General features: G+C 36.9%; 1 protein-coding gene across 1 annotated transcript in view; it reads right to left on the bottom strand.

Annotated features, from left to right (window-relative positions):
• TENM3 (teneurin transmembrane protein 3) overlaps nucleotides 1–20,398 on the bottom strand; it is a 422,372-nt gene that overhangs the window by 298,819 nt on the left and 103,155 nt on the right. Inside the window, exon 3 of the mRNA XM_065695099.1 lies at nucleotides 10,286–10,564. Coding sequence (XP_065551171.1) covers nucleotides 10,286–10,564 — 279 coding nt within the window. The remainder of the gene's footprint in view (nucleotides 1–10,285; nucleotides 10,565–20,398) is intronic.

Genomic DNA, 20,398 nt, shown 5'->3' with positions numbered 1-20,398 from the left:
ATGAAGAGATACACCTATTAACCATTTGCATATTCAGAATTTAATCCACAATAAATTCATATTGCTCTCCCTCATCTGTCCTCACTTGATGCTGTGGGTTCACAATTGTGAAATTAAGGGGGGAAAAAATCTAAATACAATATTGATAAGTATTTTGCAAATTCTCATGTATTATATAGAAACTTGCACTAACCCACACAATCACAGAAGGTCTCAAGGCCCTTCCACTAAAGGGTTTCTAATGTGAAGGGATAAAAAGTAATACCATTTTCCTTGGTTTCAGCGTGCCAAAACCACACTTCTTCTCTGCAACATAAAAGTGAAAACAATAGATAACAAAAACACAGGAAGACAATGGTATATTGAACGAGAGAGGCAGTGGAATAAAAGACAAACTCACAGCTTCTTAACAAGCATTTCTTTTCCTGAGATTTTAAATGTCATCTTCTTTCCACATTAAATCAAGAAAAAAAACTTAAATTTTGCCACAGATCAGGCAGCACACTATAGAGACTATAGAGAAGAAAAGTGCTGACTAGTTCAATCCACATATTAAATTTGAGAAAGGAATTCATTTTAAAATTTGACTTGAAACTCAATTTCAAACTGAATTCTCATCCGCATCAAAGAATAGAACTTTTTATCCAGAAAACAAAGTAAGTTTTTACACAGATTTAAGGAAGAGTTAGTTTTAAAGAAGTATTTCTAGGCAATTCCAAAAGCCTTTCCAGTTTTTTGTAAAAAAAAAAAACAAAAAAAAAAAACCAAAACAACCCACAACAAACAAACATCATCTTGACAAATTTTCTTCAGCTATTATTTGACTAGCATACAAAGGCTGTCACCTCTAATTATTTCAGATACTCTGACAATAGCACAGCCTATATTTACTTGAAAGCTGAAATCATTATTAGATTATTTCTCAATATGACAATATGTAATTAGACAAGAAAATGCAATTAAAACCTTATTTCAAGTTAAAAGTAGATGAAACTTAGAAAACACTTTTAAAAGAAGTGAAGAAGTCTACTCTTTGTACAGAACTGGTATTATTCAAACTACATCTCAACTATTATAATTTGGTTTTGTGTAATGAATACAGAAATTTATGTCATATATGTAAGTACACCACTTTTCCCCCATATCCTAACTCTACAGGAAATGAAGTGGTAGCTGAGAAGCATGGTTTCAAATTACAACAAACCAAATAATCTCCCAGCTTTGACAGATTTTCTTTTTTCTCCTTTTTATTCCAGTGATAATTGCATCAATAAACCTGATTCAGCAAATCTGTTGCTCTCTAATTCATTAATTAAAACAATTTACTGCTACCACTGTGATTTTTCAAGGACATCAAAACCAAATTCCAAATCAAAACAGCAGAGATCATCAGTTTATAGATGCGTAAAACATGCTCTGCTTTTGTGGCAACCTCATAATTAAAACACAGCTTTAATGAAAAAGAGCTGCTTTGTTCAAGATTTCCTTCCGCAAGCACGTCCGAAGAAACATATTTTGTTTAGGGGGAGTGAAGAGCAGTATTTTTTTATCAAATTTAAAATGGGAAAGGGGATGCCTATGAAAAGTTAACCATTTCCAGTTTGAAAAAGCCAAAGATACTAATATTATAATAAATTGCAGAGCAACATTTTTATAGTCTTCATTTTTTCAATACACGTCCTGCTCATTAATTTTTGGTTTGAATAGAACTACTGAGTCACAGAAAACAAAATGAGAAAGGAAGTAAAGAATTTCTTTGTCCATCTTCTCCCACAAATCAGGACCAAACGGAATTATGCCAAAATTTTAGAAATGTTTTGGAAAATACGTTAGATAACGAAATGTTCACATGGTCTTCAGCAATCTCTTTTACCAAGCTATCCTGGAATCACCAGTGTTTGAGCCAACTCATACTTTTTGCTATTTATGTTGTTTACTTCTGGTCCTATTTGCCATACATGGCCTTTGTAACAGCAGCAATATCTAGACAGAACATGCTAGGCACAACAGTCTGAATTCTTCCAATCTCTTTCTAGTGTTGTGTGTTTAAAACTTCTGATCATTCCTGTTGACCTTTCTCTAGGCCTCCAGTTGGGCTGGCATTTTCCTCAAAACGTAGTCCCAAAACCAGTCACACACAGACAGTATTTCTATCTAAGTAATGATGAGTGAAGTAGTAAGGTTATTTCAGTGGCACTGTACACAAAGCCATATTACAAGGTCATGAAAGAAACACACACAACAGAAAACACTGCTGATAACCACTATGGCCTTCAGGGATGGCTACCCAGGTGGAATACAGGTATCTCCTTGACACACAGGTTGGGGGATAAGGAAGCCAAAGCTCAAACTCATTTGAAAAGCCCTATCATGGCAAAGAACAGGCGAGCTATTAGGCACCACTTACATAAGCTGGGCATGCACGAGTCCAGGGGACCACACAGGAGGAATCCATAGGTGACGGCAAAGCTGACCAATGCCACTGAAAGGCCACACTGATTCCTTAAAAGGTCATGGCGATGGAGGAAGGTTCCTCCTTTGAAGATAAAGATCATTTTGTGTTCAAGAAAGGCAAGGAGTACATGGGGAAGCAGAGGCAGTCAGCCTTACCCCAAGTCTCCCAGGGAAGAGTACGGAAGAAATACTGCTAGAGTTACCCTTTATACACCTGGATACACCTCTTGGAAAAGAAAGAGAATGAGAATGGGTAACATGTATTTACCAAAGGCAAATCACACTCAAAACACGTTACTGCTTTCTATGAACAGATAATTGTCTCAGTAGACAAAGGAGAGCAGTAGGTATTACTTTCTTGACTTTAGCAAGGCTTTCAATGTGGTCTCCCATAGTATGCGGGTAGCTAAGCTGGAGAGAGATGAACTGGTTGTATGAAAAGGCTGAAAGAACAGTGTTTTGTAGTACAAAAATAAACTGCTGGCCAATATTAATGGCATTCCTCAGGGGCTAATACTGTTTTATGTCTGTACTACATTTAACATACTGAGAATAAGCAGGATGGAATGTGCCCTCAAGCAAGTTTGTGGATGACACCAAGCTGAAGAGAGTGATCCTGCAGGGTGGGATTGTTTTCAGAGGGATCTCAATAGGCTGAAAAAAGCCCTCATGAATTCCAAAGGCAGAATAACCTCATCTAGCAGCACTAGCTGGGAGCACACTGGAAAGCAGCTTTGTTATGAAAGACCTGGGGAGTCAACATGGACAAGTTCAGCAGTGTGCCCTTTCAACAATAAGGCCTACCCACATACTCGGTTGCTTTCACAAGAATGGAGCCAGCATACCCTGGGAAGCGATTAGTCTCTTTTATTCAGCATTTGAAGACCATATCTGGAGTATAATATTCACTTTGGGGCTTGCCAGTACTCACACATTGACAAACTGAAATGAATTCATCTGAGATTGACCACCATGACTGAAGTGCTGAAGCACACAACTCAAGAGGAACTCAAGTGAGCCTGGAAAAGGTAAAAGATGGAAATCTAACTTTGATCTTCTACTACCCAAGACAGTGGTCAACTGCAGTAAGGGAAACTCTGATTAGATATAAAGGGTTAAAAAACAAATATGACAATGAAGATGGTTAAGCACCAGAACAGTTGCCCAGAGATTATGTGGAATTTATCTTCTTGTAAAACTCAACTGAACAAGGCCTTTAGCAATCTTATCTAAATTAATGTTAGTCCAGCTCTAAGCAGATGGTTGAACCACATGACCTCAAAAGGTCCCTTCTAAGCTGAATTATTTTATGATTCTGTAGAGGACTGTGATTCAGCCTCCTGCCTTTCTCACATTTGGGAAATTTAATTATTCTCACTTAAACTCAGATCTTTGTACTTGTATTTACTGAACTGCATTTTTTCATGTGGAATTATTTCTCCAGGTTTCACCCTGTCTTACAAAGTGCATGTGACTCTTTCCAGGTTACAATGGTCTATTTGCATTACCCAAGTCATTAAGAACACCTTATGTCACACTCTGTTGGAGTAGTATTTGATTCAATTTGCCAGGTCATGAAATACCAATAATCACTATTTACTGATTTGTCCAATAAGCTGTACATTTATCTTGTAATAATGAACCTAGACCCTGCGTCTCTATTTATGAGTATGTCAGTTGTGAGGCAGTGTCAGAAGCCTTACTAATATCAAAATACATATTATTGTTAGCATCTGCTCCTTTTTCCTTATCAAGGATTGGCTTACACTATCACTGAAGAAAATCATTACAGCTTGACAAGACTCATATATTATTTATTGTTATAAAGCATAAACTTTTTTCTTTTTTTTTCTAGGATGTATTCTGTCTAACTGATTAGGCAGTTTCCTTTTCCTTAGCTTTGCTCCTGAAGCTGTCGTGTTTGATTTTGCCTTCCAGAACCATATCCATCTCATCAATGATTTCTCAGACATGAGTCATAAAAAGCCCAGAGGCTGTAGACACTCCGTATATGCAGGACAAAGTTTCTTTATTTAAGTAACCTCTAATCCTTTATTTAATAGTATAAACATTAACTCTGTGATCAGCTACTCAGTTAGCAAATGCCGAAGCAAAAACAACTAAAGAAAACATATCAGCAATATATTACCAGTCTTCCTTCACTATTAAGTAAGGAATCAACTCCCTCTTCTCCCTTTTCTTAGCATTCATGTTTCTGTACAGCTCTTCACTTTTTTGCTGATAATGTCTCAATTTAATTTGCATGCCTGGACCTCCCCAACTGCAGCATTTTAAGCTCCTCCTCAGACATTTGACTTTCCTTCCGTTTTCTGCATGGTTCTTTCTTGAAATTCAGATCTCTGGAGAAATCCTGAGCTATGACAGCTGGTCTTGAAACTCCTCTTTCACTACTCTATAACATTAGAAGGGTAAGTTTTAACAGCTAAGAGTGAATTCTCTGAAATTTTCTTCTTAGATTTGCTTTTCCTCGCAGACTGCAGTTCTAATTTTACTGCTGTCAGCTCCTGTTAAGCCTGCAGCTTCTGCGCATCAGAAGATTTGGGTGAGTGTTTCCAAAGGCCCTCATCCTCTGGTTTGATGTTCTATACCAGACTCCCATCACAAAAACATCATTAAGATGGCCCTTTGGAATCTCATGCTTTTTCTCAACAGAAAGGTCAGTGATGCTCAGTGGATCTCTGAAATCCAGGAGATCCCGAAAGGTTACTGGAAAAAATTCAGCCCAGCTGTTCCCTCTTTGGCTACTACTAGTCAAAGGAATTCTCAACATGATTTTCAGTTGTATTAACAGTGAATGCTAAAGAAGATTTATTGAAATATATCTACAGAACTACAATCATAATATTACAAAATGTGAAAATCAGTGTAACTACCAAAAATTTGTGAAAGTATTGCAGAAAAACCAGGGATCACTACTTTTACTTATGGATTTCCATTCTATGTGTCTATAAACAAGGAACAATTTGTATGCCTGTTTAGATATTAAATAATACTTCAGAGCTGACTTCTGTCAACAATAAAACAGACTAATTTCCTGGTTATGAAATTTCTTTGGCAGCAAAGCAGGATTTAAGAGATAGTGGCATGCTTAATGAGGGGTAGATAATTGCTAGATGGAATACTGTGGAAAAGAGTGAAGAAGCTGTAAATGGTGGTATGGAAGTAAGATGAATATTAATTCATCAGCTGTGTGGCTGGCTTTGATCAGCAGGCTGAGCATTTGGCTAGCAGGTTCCAAGCAGCTATACTGAATAGTAGAGTTCATCTACAGTGAGTTTTGTCTTAGCATAAAGGATGTTAAACAGGTGAAAATGTTTAACACTACTTCCTGAATGATGTGCATTATTTAAGAACGCAAAGTTCAAGTATGTGTTATAGATGTACTGGGTTAGAAAGAACAGATTTAAAATGTCTTGACAAGTATCTTACCAATGTTTCTTGGTTTTCAGAGATCTGAATGCCAGTAAATTCACCATTCTGGAAGGACAAGAGAGTATTAGGTTCACAAGAATGCTATCTTCAGAAACTGTCTGAAGTTGGAGAGGAAACAAGCAGATGCTCACACAGCTGATAGTGGTATTTTCTCTTCTAAGAAATCCTCAGCAGTGAACATTTTACCAGCAATCTCTACTTTTCCGTATCTGTGAAAAATGGGTCCAAATTTCAAATTACTTATCTAACCAATTCAGAATGATTCCTGAGCCCACGATTTCTTACTCCTCTCTCCCTTTCTTCTTTTAATTTTGCTACATCCTGAACACTTCTGGTCTTCTAACAACCCCCCACCAGTGCAAAACTTTGACTAATTAAGCAAATATAACCCCACATGCTAGTGCCATCAGAACTATTTTCTGTACTCCCAGCTAGCCTTTGTGGCCGTGGGCAGAGTCAACTATGTGGCATGCATCAATCCCGAGTGCTCAACAGTTTTTCAGAAGCACTGTCAAGACTGCTTCCAAAGGAATATAAGGTGACAGAGACTTGCTTAAATCTTAAACGAGTGACTTCCCAGTCAATCATTGCCATAGCCTGAATTTCAAGCCATCACAAAAAGCGCATACAAAATGGGATCTATAACTTTACAACAAATAAATAAGTTAATAAGGAGCTGGACTTTAGGAATAACTTGCTCAAGTAAATTTCATGTTTTGTTTATTAGCTTTCTGATGTCTCAGTAAGTCAGGGATTGCAGTTTAATGGATTTAAAAACAATTTAAAGTAGTGGATTCTGATATGCCATATATTGACCCTTTAAGCAAAAGGGCCATTTGAAGCCTAACTACAGCTTCTACCTATTCCTCTGTTGGAATATTTATCAAGTTTAAAAGACAAGCTTTAGTAATCTTACAACAGCTTAACATCATAAAGTTACTAGCAGGAATATAAAAGATGGGCTGCTTGTATTTCAAAGCTACTACTCCTAGAACAATTACTAACATAAATTTCTCAAAGCATCATTTATGAAATAACTTGAAAAGGGAATGGAGAAGAAAGCCTGAAGAAGCACATACACGCTCAATGTACTCCAATTGATACATCATATTGTACATGATACTGGTAGGTTGCCCAGATTAACAGATGCAAGTCCTCCTTCAGGGAGGCTGACATGACAAATCTCTCAGAATATGATGCCAAGAGTCATATACAGAACTTGAATGAGCTCAAAGAAAAATATTTCTCTTCAGAATGATTTACCAAGCAGTAACCTAAAACTTTGATGTGAGAATACATCCATAAACCTTATTTTTGATAAAGAGTTCTGACGCTTTCTAAAAGAGAAAGAAAAAAAAAAATCAATTTGCTGGCATCCATGTTATGCTATTAATATATTTAACATTTTGCAAGCTAAGCATGTGCAGTGTTATTTGTTTAAAGAAACTTCTAATCCTGTCAATATTACTCACAAATTTAGGTTGCTTTTATAGGGTCTTAGAAACAATATTGAGACCTCAACAAATAAAACTTAACATCCTTAACAAACTATTTCTGCTTATTCATTTTCATTATGAAACAGAACCTTGAATTTTACATTCCTGAGGATAGGCAATCCGTATCTATTTCAGAAGGGCAAATATACACAATGGTTACAGGGAAGGAAAGGAAATCATGTTTTGACCCTAAGCTACTCTTCTTGCCTAAGTGGCAAGAAAGAAAACCCCAAGTACATTCAACAAATGGTTAATCATGTAGTTTATCTGCAGGATAAATCAAAGTTCTCCTCATCACAAATAGTCCCATTAACTCCAATAAAGTCTGCATATGGTAATGGACTGTTTGAACAGTGAATAGTTTTACTGGGTGAACAGTGGTATTAATCAAGAACTGAGGCTTTTAGGTAAGGAAAGTACGATCTGGTGTTGTGTTTTGCTCATCATAACCTGTTGCTTCTTATCTGTGTTATAGAGGTAAACGTTGCACAGAAATGTTTTTACCTGTAACACAGTTCCATCAAAATTCACTCACGAATCTTTCACACACACAAAGCAGGATGTAGTATGGAGGATTTGCCATAACTTTAACTTTGTTCTCAAAGCCTTATCAGATTTTTTTTCAGATTTTAACAGTATACTGGCACAGCTATTAACTTCTGGCCACAAATGAACAAAACTCACACCTGCAATGTGGTCCTTTGACTAGAGCACCTGTGCCTACCAGGATGATACATCTTCCCTGACTTTAAATTATATTTTCTATTCTACTGTTAGCATTTAACACACTGAGTTTCAACTACGTGTATAAGATATTTCTCAGCCAAATCTTCCATATTCAGTGGAAACAAAAATTCAGAGAAAAATACCAAAGAAGATAAAGCTTTTCATCACTTCTGTATCATCTCCACTGAAATGGAGATCCATGACATGGTCCAAATTATATGTTTCATAACCCCATGGGACTCTCAAGCCATCAAAATTTCGTTAGCTTCACAGCAGTCCCAGTACCTCCTAAAGGCAGACTGCTGGCCTCCCTATCAGTAAATAAATCGACTGCAACCCTTTTTAGTGACTAAGCTCTTTGTTGAAGTTGTATCAAACATCAGATGTTCCTTGCATAAATTTAACCAGTGCAGAATAATGTCTTTTCTAACATATTCACATTCTTCTCACACATGAAAAAAAGTAAGCTTGCTTTAAGCTCATGGAGGAAGTTTTGGCACACTGTAATCAGGATTTTGTTTTTTTTTTTTTTTAAACTGCAAATGTAAGGTTTATTAAAGAGTACAGCAAACCTATTGTACTTCTAAAGAAGTCACCTCTCTGGTAATTTACAGGTATGACTCTAATGAAATTATGCATGTGTGTGTATATATAAATATGTATTTTCAAAATCATTAACCTAGGGGTTTAGCAAAAGACTCAAGGGAATGTTTCAGCATAGACCTCTCAAAAGGAAAAATCACAGGACTGCTCAGCAATTTATTCTAGATTGCTTTGCAACTGAAATATCAAGAGTCATCCAACAGAAACTCCACTGCCAAAAGGGGACAGGCAAGCACTCCTGTCCCCTTTCAAAACAACCTCCGACTCAAAACACATTTTCCAAGCAGAAGACAAGACACCTGTGAACATGAAGCATTAAGTCCAGCAAAAAGGAGGATCACATCTGAGACAGCTGTCTTGAACAGGCATCTTCAGTTAGAACCAACCACCAGTGAAAAGACAATGAATTATACCAAAATAAAGCTTTGTTTTTGTCTTCTCAAACTAAAGTTAAAATAATAAATAGGTAAAACTAAACATTATTGCTTGTAGTTTAAAATAAAACTGTCTTTTTTTTTTTTTTTTAAATACACACACAAACACTGCTGTTTCCCACAATGTGCTACAGCTATTGCCAGAGGATAAAATAAAATTTGTACAGCTAAGTAGACAGGTTTAATAAATTAATAAAATGACATGCAGACATGCAGGCAATAGCCATCTCTAATTTTTATTTTTACTCATTTTTCCTTATTCCTCTTTTGAATTTGTCATATAGAAAGTCATGAAGTTAATAGAACAATCACTCTAATTCTAGTAAAGCTGACAATCTTCTGCAAATAAAAAGAAGTTAAAGATAAAATGTCTTATAATATTTGTGCATTTAGCATTGAACACCACATTAGGTTCTGTTCATACCTGAACTGGAAGAAAATTTTTTTTTTAAAAACTTTAAAAAATGAACCAACTATATTAACTTCTGTTCATTCAAAAACTAAGCCTTCATATACAATGGTCATAGCCCACATTTTACAAAGCTGCTGTTTAGGGTGGGTTTTTTTGCAGATTTTAATTGCACAGTAATCCAGTCCCCCAGGTACATCAAAGGCCACATGTCCCTCTTCACCACAATTCCAATTGCTCTCATCAGCTATGAGTTTAAAGCACAATCAAATTTGTTTTCGAACCACATGAGCCCTGTTAATAAGCTATTCTTTATGTTCATTCATCCATTCCAAGATTCTGCAACTTCTCCAAGATGTTTTGAAGAAAAGCTTACAATGAAACCGTTGACTGCAAGCTTTATCAACTTTATCACCACTTACTTAGCTGTTCCCCAAAGGGTAACAGGTGACATGGCCCGAGATAAAACATAGCTAATCTTTTTTGTGATTAAACTCTTCCAAATAGCTAAAACACTGCACCCAAGCTTACACTAGTTAGGACTAATACTGAATATTGACTTTGTTGGGGAGAGTGGAGGGAGAAGGGAAGAGTGGGTTAAAAAAAATAAAATTCAAGGCCATTCCTTTACTGATTTTAAATTCTCGAGTGTCAACCAAAACAGCAAATAAAACATTGATTTACATACGGGCATATGCATAAGAACTTACCATTTTCACTGTCAGACTTGTTTTCATGTTCGGTATCAGTCAGAGTGAGGGCTGAGTTGGAACGGCTCGAGAGACAGGAACTGCGCCCTGATTTGACCCCCCTGCCCCAAAGTCTCATGGCATGCTCTGGAGACATCACTCCTTCATTTTCAGTATCAGCATCTGACCCTGCACTGATAGAGTAACCTCTGTGGGGGAGCCCCATTTCCGCACAAAATGCCAGTCCTCGACGAGTTGCTGGTTCACAAACTCCTAACTGCCTTAGGGTAAAATTCTGTCCTGATTAGGGGAAAAAAAGATAACAAAAAGTGAGAATTTTTTAAAAATTTATTTTAAAAAGAACCTAAACCTAAATCTCTTTATGTGTACAATTATTTCAGGTGTCATACAAGGTGTTTTGTCAAAATTCTGCACATATTACAATCAAGTGGATTCTTTTGTCTCCAGCTCTCTGTGGTGCCCCTTTCATTCATACTACCTTGGCACTGTTTCATCAGTACTTAAACACATCAAAAGTGCTCCTGAGTAGGCAAGAAACGTAACAGAACCTGCAAGCTAAGAAAAGCCAATTCAGCACATGAAAGGATTAAAAGTAAAAGTCAATTTTTTTCCTTCCCCCCCCCCCATCCTTCAGGATTATCCTTTTGTGTGTGTGTCCTGGTTATTAGCCAAAGCAATAGGTTGTTTTCCCCATACAGATGTCCCCTAATGTGGCAATTGAAAAACTGAATTCCAAACCAAACTCACTTGGTCTTTACTGGATCTCTCTGCCCTACTTCAACACACAAATACAAACAAACAGAACAAGGACTATAGTAAAGATGTTATTTTTTGTGTCTCTATTTTGATAAACATTTTAGGCTTTTACTGCTGAAGCAGAGTCTGTGCATTTTAAACAGATCTTTTAGCTTCTGTTTTGGGGCAGAGCAAGAGACATAAGTGAATCCCCAATGATTGTATTAATAAATTAGGAGCAATAAACTCATGACACTTCAATAACTTAAAGTGTCTAAATTATGCGACACTCAAAAATGACTGCCTTTTTAATGGCTGTGTCTTCATCCTACTTTTATGTCCATAGATTTAAAACATTTTATGATATACAGATACTTGGCAAGTTCATTTGCATGCTTGTACCCATAATGCTTTTCCATCCTAGCCCACAATTATTTCATAGCTCTAGGAACAAATGAGAACACACATTCAATTTTTGAATCTGACAGGCATCCTAATTTCACCAAAATTAATCATTTAACATAAAAATATGTAAGATAATTAAAGCTTATAATACAGCAAGGACAGAATCCTGTCAGAAAGTAATAAAATTGCAGAAATGTGAATACAGAAGTGTAAATAATTACTTAAATACTACGAATTAATGCCCTGGCCATTGACTTTTTAAAGTGAGGCAGGTTACTTATTTTATTGCTGCGGTCACCCTAGGTTTCTTGACAGTCACAATCATAAATGAATTCTGACAATGACTTTAATGAATAATGAAAATTGGTTACTACAATTAGGTACAAATCAAACTGCCTTTATTATCAAGCTGTGAATAAATATTTAAATGAAAATACAGCTGTGGAGGTAAATATGAAAAGGAGTAAGCATGCCTGTGACTACATCTTAACAGTGTGAAAAGTTTAAGAACAGCAGACTACCATGTACACTGATAGTGTCTTATAAATTTTTAAAGCTATGTCAGTTCCCAGGTTTTGAAAGAGCTGAAACTAATCAGAGAAGCACAGGCCAAACAAACCGCCCAGTGGTAATAGGGTCAGAGCTGGAAGTAGTGAAGTGTCTACAATGCTTATTATTTTGCATTTTGGTAACTATATGCTAAGGGTGACAGTCTAGAACACTGGTTTTATGCATTTAGTACATTATTACGTGAAGCTACATTTTCAAACAGTTGCTTAAAGTCAGAACCAAATACAGGAGAAGCCCATGTGCGCAGATATATGTATACAGGTGTACCTACACACATGAAGCAGCTAACGTGTATATACAGTTGCACATGCTGAATCTTATTGATTCTAAGAACAGGGTTTTGGGAAGCAAAATGGAAAGGAAGAGGTATTTTTGACAGAAGAGAAGGTTACTTGAGTCAGTAACAAAGCTACTGTTTGTTAACTTCAATGCTACAAGATGGTATGCCTATGGTCCCAGTAACCTCATGGTGCTGAGGTCTGGAGGCAAGGAAGGATGGGGACAGACACAGATGCTGCCTCTTGAGACACAATTAGAGCAGCTGCAGCAGGTGAGCACTGCAACCTGCAGCTCCTCTGCCAGCCTGTACACCGCACAGCCCCATACTCCCCACACAGCAAAAAGGATCTCTTTGCACTCAGACAGTCAATCAGGGAGACATCTGTGCAGAGACATCAATTTGAAGAGACTATTTACTCCCTTCCCCCACCAATGTTTTTTTCCTTTTAAGCAAACCGTTTAGGAGAAACTACTTCAGGAAGTATACAACAACATCCTCCATGATCACTTTTTCCAGGAGACTTGTCTACTAATAGATGGTATGTTGTGCCTGAGACTATTTATTTATTTAACTAAGTCTACAAAATCCTACATCCATGTAATATGTAATATTTTCTTCTTTTTTCCCCTCTTATGACTGGCAAGAAAACCAAACTGGCATGTCACAGGGCCAAAACAGAAAAGGGGGGAGGTTTGTATATTGCTCTCTCAGCCCATTCAATATATTAGAGCTTTTCACTACGCTGAGAAGTTTTACAGCATAACCCAGAAACGTTGTAGTAGATTTAGAAGCATCAGGCTAAATCATCTTCTGAATTAAAGCTTTCCTAAGACCTTCACTAAGAGGATTGTACTCCATGCAAGTTGCCTACACAAATGAAAACAAAACAAACAAAAAACCCCCCACTGCAGACACAAAACCTAAACCAAAAGTTGACATGGAAAAATATGTACTTGTGTAAGAATTTATATCCCAAAGGAAATCATACATACATGATACAATAATTCTACATCATGTTAGGTTTCCTGACCAATGAAAACAGGAAGTCTTCCAGGACTGAGGTAGGGCTGAACACAGTTGGAACAGTGATGCAGTGGGCAGCAGAGTAGTTGGAGGCTTTTACCTGATAACAAACAATACTGTGGAAAAAAAATTAAATATAAAAATTGAAAAGGAGGTTGCAGGAGCAGAGTGTGAGGGAAAAAAAAAAAAGAAAGAAAGAAAAAAGAGAGGATGTTCTCCTTCTTGTGTTCTTAGAGTTTCCAATTAACCTTTCCAGAATGACTCCAATATGAGGGATTTAATCATCGGTTTCTTACACTATACACACATTTGCAATTTCTCCTACTGACAGTAAGTGCCTCAACAGTTCATAAAGACTTAGAAACAACTTGGCAATTGTAATGAACTAATTCCTGAGAAGAAAATGTAGATACAGAATAGGCAGAATGCTTTGTGGTGGTGGTTTTTTTTTTTTTTTTTTTTTACTTTCCTTTAAAAGAAAAAAACTATGAAGTGTAAAATAGAAAAAAATCCTGGACACAGCATTTCAAGGAGACTTGCTCTGGAGACACCTTTGGGAGTTTTGCACTATTTGGGATGATGTATCCTGAAGTTAGGTTTTAAAATAAAAAATAATGCTGTTTACTACCACACTACCATTAGATACCGCACTTCTCTTACCTGGGAATATCAATTTATGGGTAGTGTTAGGACTGCTGACACCCTCAGTTTGTGAGAACAAGAAGAAATTTAATGTCGTAACTCTAAAATAACTTTCAGAAGCTTGCACAGAAATCACTGTTAAAAACATAGCATTTGCCAACAGTATCCATATATATCTACCTCTTAGGTTGCAACCACATAAGATTGGTGTATCTCCTTAACTACATTAAATACATACATAAAAGTGTAACAAAATTCTTTTTAAGAGTATATATATGCACATGCATATATATTTCTCTGCCAGAATCACACAGGTCACATTGTCTAGAAATGTAAATGATTTTTTTAAGTTTAATAAAATACTGCATATAAGCAAATTTGACGTATGCAGAAATTACATACTATTTTAGAAATCCAGAATTTAACAGCTGGAATTAAATGGAAACCTGCTGTACTTGTGCCACATTGGTTTCCTTGGCCTAAATTGAAGAGTTAGAAAGTTCAAAAACATTGATAATTACTTAAGTTTCAAGTTGGAAATGTTATCTTGTGGAAATGGGTTTTTGAAGAGGACTGCTAAACAAAAGAATAGGCCCCATGGCTCTTCACTTGTTAGTCCTTGCTCTAAGTTGAATCTATACTAAGTATATACACGGAGATACTCTCTTAAAAACCATGAAAGTGGAAACAAACAGAAAGAATGAATAAAAAGTATCCAACAGAGAATTTGTCAGCATCTCCTGACATCAGCACTGTCCTTAATAATTCATTAACCACTGATAAGTTGACAAGTCAGCGTTCAGCAACAATAGACTATTTTGGAAAGAGGGAAAGAAACAAAAATCTGAAAAGCCTCCAAAGCATCTGCCTAGTTAACATCAAAAATACACCCACACCCCTACCTTTTAAACCAGAGGAATTATAGTTTGAGTGCCTTTGCCAACTGGTTTTGTTGTAACAGGATATGCATAGTACTAAAAAGGCAGAGGTCCCAAACCCATCCAAGCCCATAGTCAAAGGTCTGTTTAAGTTTAGCTCTTGGTTACGTTTCTGAAGAAGTTTTGTGCTATGTCTGCTGTCTCTGCACCCTTTAGTACTTGTCAGTCCCCTTTTTAATCTATTCTTCTTTTGTATCTTGCCTTCTATCTGTCTATAACACCACCTCACCACTCAAAAATCACTCTGTGATAACACATGACAAAAATACTTACATTAAACTTAGAAAAACTGTCAAACAACAAAAGCTATACATGCACAAAACTATGACCATGGTCCTTAGGAGAACAATCTTCTCCCACAGATTTCCTTGATTTCCTACTTAATCCTGATTTTTAATTTTTTTTGTAATTAAAAGAAGTCTCATTCTTTTAGAAAGCAAATAAGGAAAAATATTTTTCTTATGTTTTTATTTCCGATCTGCAGAGCACTGCATACAAACATGTCCTCATAATACAATGCTTATCATATAAGCTTATTATACAAGCAGCACTGATGTCAACACTGCTGAAATTGTTATTGCAAGGACCATGCTGTTTTCTGCTATTTGGGGAAAGTACTTCTTTTTTTATTCATGTTCAGACACTATTAGTGGGCTATATTTGAAGCAGGTTACCTGGAGCTCGTTCAAAGTACCTCTGAATACTTTCTTTGGAGTGGAAGCCAGCACACAGCTGCACCACATCTTTGAAATGCTTCACCATTTCTGTGCAACCAAGAGCTCCAGACTACTGACCCGATTCAACAGCACCTTGCCTTCCTAACTCATACACGACAAGTAAGAAAGAATAACTGCTAACTGCCAACTGGCTCACCCATTCACTTCTCTAATTCCTGAAAAATACAGAGTTCAGTTATGTTCTAGTCGAAGACGGAAAAAAGAGCTTCTTTGTATATAACAGCAGGCAGCAAAACTCTTCTCAGGGCACTAGCTAGCCAGTACAGGACCACTGAGAACATAGGTTAGACGCCATCTTCCTGGATGATCAAAGCAGAGCTGGGCTGGTTTAGCAAGAATTCCATGCACTCCTATGGGGTCTTAATCTATTTTCAAGTGTCAGTCCTACCTGGTTTCTTAAGGAAAAACATGTAACTTCTTTATAAAGAAAATAATACATTTTTCTATTTACTGTGGCAAATACAGTCTGGGACACCTACAAAGGTGGTCCTTTGGAAGGAAACGTCTTGAGAGGAAGGACACTAAAATGGAAATGAATGTACAGTAGAATAGCAAATTTGTTGGAAATGAAAGGACAAAGATTATTAAAAAAAAAAAAAACCCACAACAGCAAAACAGATGCCTTGGATGGTCTATAAAACTGATAAGTAGTGTAAAAATGCTGTCTCCAGAAGTCAGAATGTTAGGTGGGTAGAATACAATTACACAAAAGAGAGAATGAGTAATAGATGTGATACCATCGAATGAGTAATAGATTGGATACCATCTATTCTGTCACAAACTTCACTACAAATTTACTAAAAAGGAGTTTTCAAAGCTGTACTTGTAGAGTTCTGTTTGCTAGGGTGCAAGAAATTGCAGTGAAGACTGACAAGTAATGAGCTTTGCCTACGTTAATATTTCTCCTTTCTGATTCTGCAGAGTATTTTGTTGTTGTTACTTCAGTCTGATTTTCTCTTTGTTTTTGTGAAAATGATCTGTGAAATTTAAACCATCCTAATCCACTGTACCACATTTTCCTCCTGGTTTTAATTCCTGTTTTTCTCTTCACTCATCACAACCTTCTTCCTTAATCTCTCTTTCTTGACCTTTCCGCTCTCTTCACTTCTCCATCGTAACCTCCTTTTCTCATCATTATCTGATTCAGAGTGCAGCTGTAAGATTCGTATGAAAGACATTTGCTTCTCCAAAAATCCAGTAAATTACATAATAACAGCATTAAATTATACTAAATGTTAGCAACTGTGCATATCATTTTCACATGCTCGTTTTTCTGAGCAAACGGTAACACAGCTCTTACATTCTTTATAGGCTTTCAAAAGCATATAGGGATTTAAGTCATGGACTCGGTGACTTCTGAAAAAGTTAGTGCCAGATACTGTGAGTTCTTTGATCTGCACTTACTATGCCACTCTTGGTAGAAGAACTTTATGTAGGATTCAAAACCTGAGTCAATTTTAAATAAAAAATAACTCCAAACCAAAACCAACACCACCCCCCCCCAAATTAAAATATTTCAAGCATCTTATTAAAACAGCCACGTATTTTTACTAGCATTATAGAATCACAAGGAGACATAAATTTAAATGCTAGCCTGGGAAAGTTTTTATTTAAAGAAATAGAATAGAACCTTCCTGCCACCAGTTTTCCAAATTCTGCTTCAAACATGCAGACTCTTCTGTGCAGTATAAGAGACTCAATTTTATTCTCTGTTAGGCTGGAGGGTGGTAGGGGATCCTCAGTACTAATCCATCGACTAGAACATATGAAGCACTCCTTAATCCAGTATAAGGATAAAGAACTGTTCATCAAACCCTCTGAAGTTACTACAGAGTAAGATTAAAGTCAGCTGCAGATAATTTCACAACTGCACAACTCAAAGATTCAAGCTGCAGCATCAGCAATAATGTTCCAATAAATTAATTAATAATTTAAGCATTATGGTTCCAGATCTTGGGATTTTAAATAAAAATCTGTGTTTATGACTATGACTACATAATATATGAACTAAATTGAGAGAAACTAACATAGCTGTCCAGATCATGGGCTGCAAGAGGAAAAAAAAAATCACCCCAAAACCAACCAAACAAAAAACCCCCAAACCCAAACCTAAAAAATCCCAGGATTCTGTGGATTTAAGAAAAGAAACATAACTCCATGAGTAGCAAGGAACACAAAGTCTTGATCGTGATCAGAATGACAGTATAGGCATTTTAGACCTCTGTCTTAATCTTTGGATCCTGGAACCAAATCATCAACATCTCAGCATCCATTCATTGCAAACTACAAATAAAGACTAAATTTGATAGATGCGAAGAAAATATGACCCAAGGGTAAGCAATGTAGAGATGATGGATATCCAGTCTGCAAAGAGCCTACAACCATAGATTTGACAGGTATGAACTGCCACATTAAGGTCAGTACGATGCTAATGACATGACATACAGCTTGAAATGCAGAAAGAAGGTGAGGAGAAATGAGGCAGTATGAAAGGAACCACACAAAATAGAGTTCAGGCTCACTGCCATTCCTCCATGCAGGGAGGAGTGAAAAACTACCATTATTTTTGCCTTTCCACAAGGGAAAGGCATGTCTGACACAACAAGTGAGCAGAGAGACCCTCAGACAGATGTGGTCTTTCAGGTTGACAGAAAACTTGATTAGTTCAACAGGCCCTGAAGTGGTAAAAAGGCAAAACCCCCCCAACAAATCACCACACCTATTCAGAGTAGCCCATATATTTCTATTTGTAGAACTTCATAAGCAAGTACCCCACACTCATTGCAATCAGCTCTGACTGTAATGCAAGGACTGAATGAGATGCTTGGACCATTGCTATAGGTAAGTGCAAGAAATAACAGGAAACACAGTCCCAAGGATTTCTGCAGAAATGAAAATCTCTTTTACTCCCTCTCTCACTCACATTTTCCATCACACCCTCCAAAAGGGTTTCTCCATTGTGTAAACCCCCATCATAGATGTAGTGCAGCATTGTCTTCATTTAGATTTTCTAGCAAAATGTCTATCATATTAAAGACAAGAAATAATTCAACTCAGATATTTATGGCACTGCAAAGCAAAAAAGAAGAAACACAAAACTAGAAGCAAAAGTGTTCCCTTGGCCCTGCCATTTCCTCTTTCAGCTTTAATTAGTTCAGTAACGCTGAGTACTGACTCTCAAGCCAGTAAATTGTGACACTGTGCAAACTAATTTGAGAATCAGGAACTTTCTGAGGAATTACTCCATTTTACGTCTCTGCTTCACTTTCCACATTTATTTGCCAGTGATGGAATAAGCAATCACTCACAGCTTGGCCTACAGCCCTGACTCTCAGCCCTAAGCACTAAATCAATGGACGGCACAGACGAGCCTCTTCAGCCTCTTTCATTCCTCACCCCATCACTAACTGCACACTTTTCTAGCTTTATTCTCTCCTTAGATGTTAACACAATGAAGTAATCTTTCACAGCCATGCATGTGATCCATTTATCTCCTCAGTTCTGAGTTTAGTTTTCATTAGGAAGACGAGCAGCACATACATCTCAGTATAAGGGCTACAGAAAGATGTAGGAGCAACTACAGACTCTCTACAGTATCTTTCTTTCTATGAAGCTGAAACTCTTTGTGAAAGCCTGTTGCTCACCTTACAAATCCCTAGTCAATATGATCAAGAACTTAATTCTTTAATTTTGCAACTGGACTGGTCAAAGCAAGGTTTTTACTCTGTGGACCAAGGCTGTGTAGAAATGCCTGATCAAGCAGTCTACTGACAATAACCAAGGTTGATTTTTCCCTGGAGAATCACAATTGCCCTTTGTCTCTAGATCTGTAGCTCATCTACAGACCATGATCCACAAGGGGACAATTTCAGCTAGATGAATACCTTAGAGCAAGTGTGCATATCACTGAGCGTGAGCTAAATGTACTACCAATCAAATAAAAGTGAAAGGTTTTTCTTAGTACCACTCTGTAGCTAATAGAGTAACTTTAAAAGTCAACAGATCCTTATCACCCGGAACCTGAAAACCAATTAACTTCTTATTGTTGCTTTAAGGAGTAACTAGTACAGCAATGAAAGATGATAATATTACTTAGCACTTACAGTGCTTTTCATCTTCAAAGCATTTTGCAAACATAAACTAATTAATCTTCCCAACACGCCTGTGAGGTGGGTAAGTGTTATTATTCCTGTAGTACAGAGGGGAAAAAAGAAAGCCCAAACCAAAAAAAATACCTCTGGCAGAAGGTTATGTGTGTAGCTCAAGGCCACAAAATTATCCGAAACACACTGGCACTGCATGCTGCTTATATAAGTTACCCACTCAAATCAGGCAGATACTGCAGGTGGCCGTGTTTTAGCATAACAAAAAAGTATCTGTCATGATGACAATCAGGACACATCTTGCACTGCAGCCAGGAACATAAAACACTAATTCTAATATCTGCCTCAGGTTTTGAAAGACAGCACTTGCCATGTCACTGAATGGTGATTAATTTGCTCATCAGGTGAGCATAGAGTCACTTACCTATTATTTCATACCTTCTTGTAAACAGTCTGCAAAGCAGGCCGATTCACTTCTATTGAGAATCACTTGCCTACTCAACAGTCAAAATCAGCCCCTCATTAAGGCATAGGTAGTGGAAGGTCAAAATGGTCTTGCATGTACATCTTTCCACTGCTTCAGACAGGTTACTTTAAAGTACGCTCTAGGTTTAAAAACATGACCATCTAAATCCTTTAATCCTACAGTTGACATTTATGAAGACGAGAAAGATTAAATA

This window comes from Lathamus discolor, chromosome 1 (genome assembly GCF_037157495.1).
Source record: "Lathamus discolor isolate bLatDis1 chromosome 1, bLatDis1.hap1, whole genome shotgun sequence".
In the NCBI taxonomy this organism is placed as follows: domain Eukaryota; kingdom Metazoa; phylum Chordata; class Aves; order Psittaciformes; family Psittacidae; genus Lathamus; species Lathamus discolor.
The sequence above is the reverse complement of the archived record's forward strand: the minus strand, read 5'-3'. Positions and strand labels throughout refer to the sequence as shown.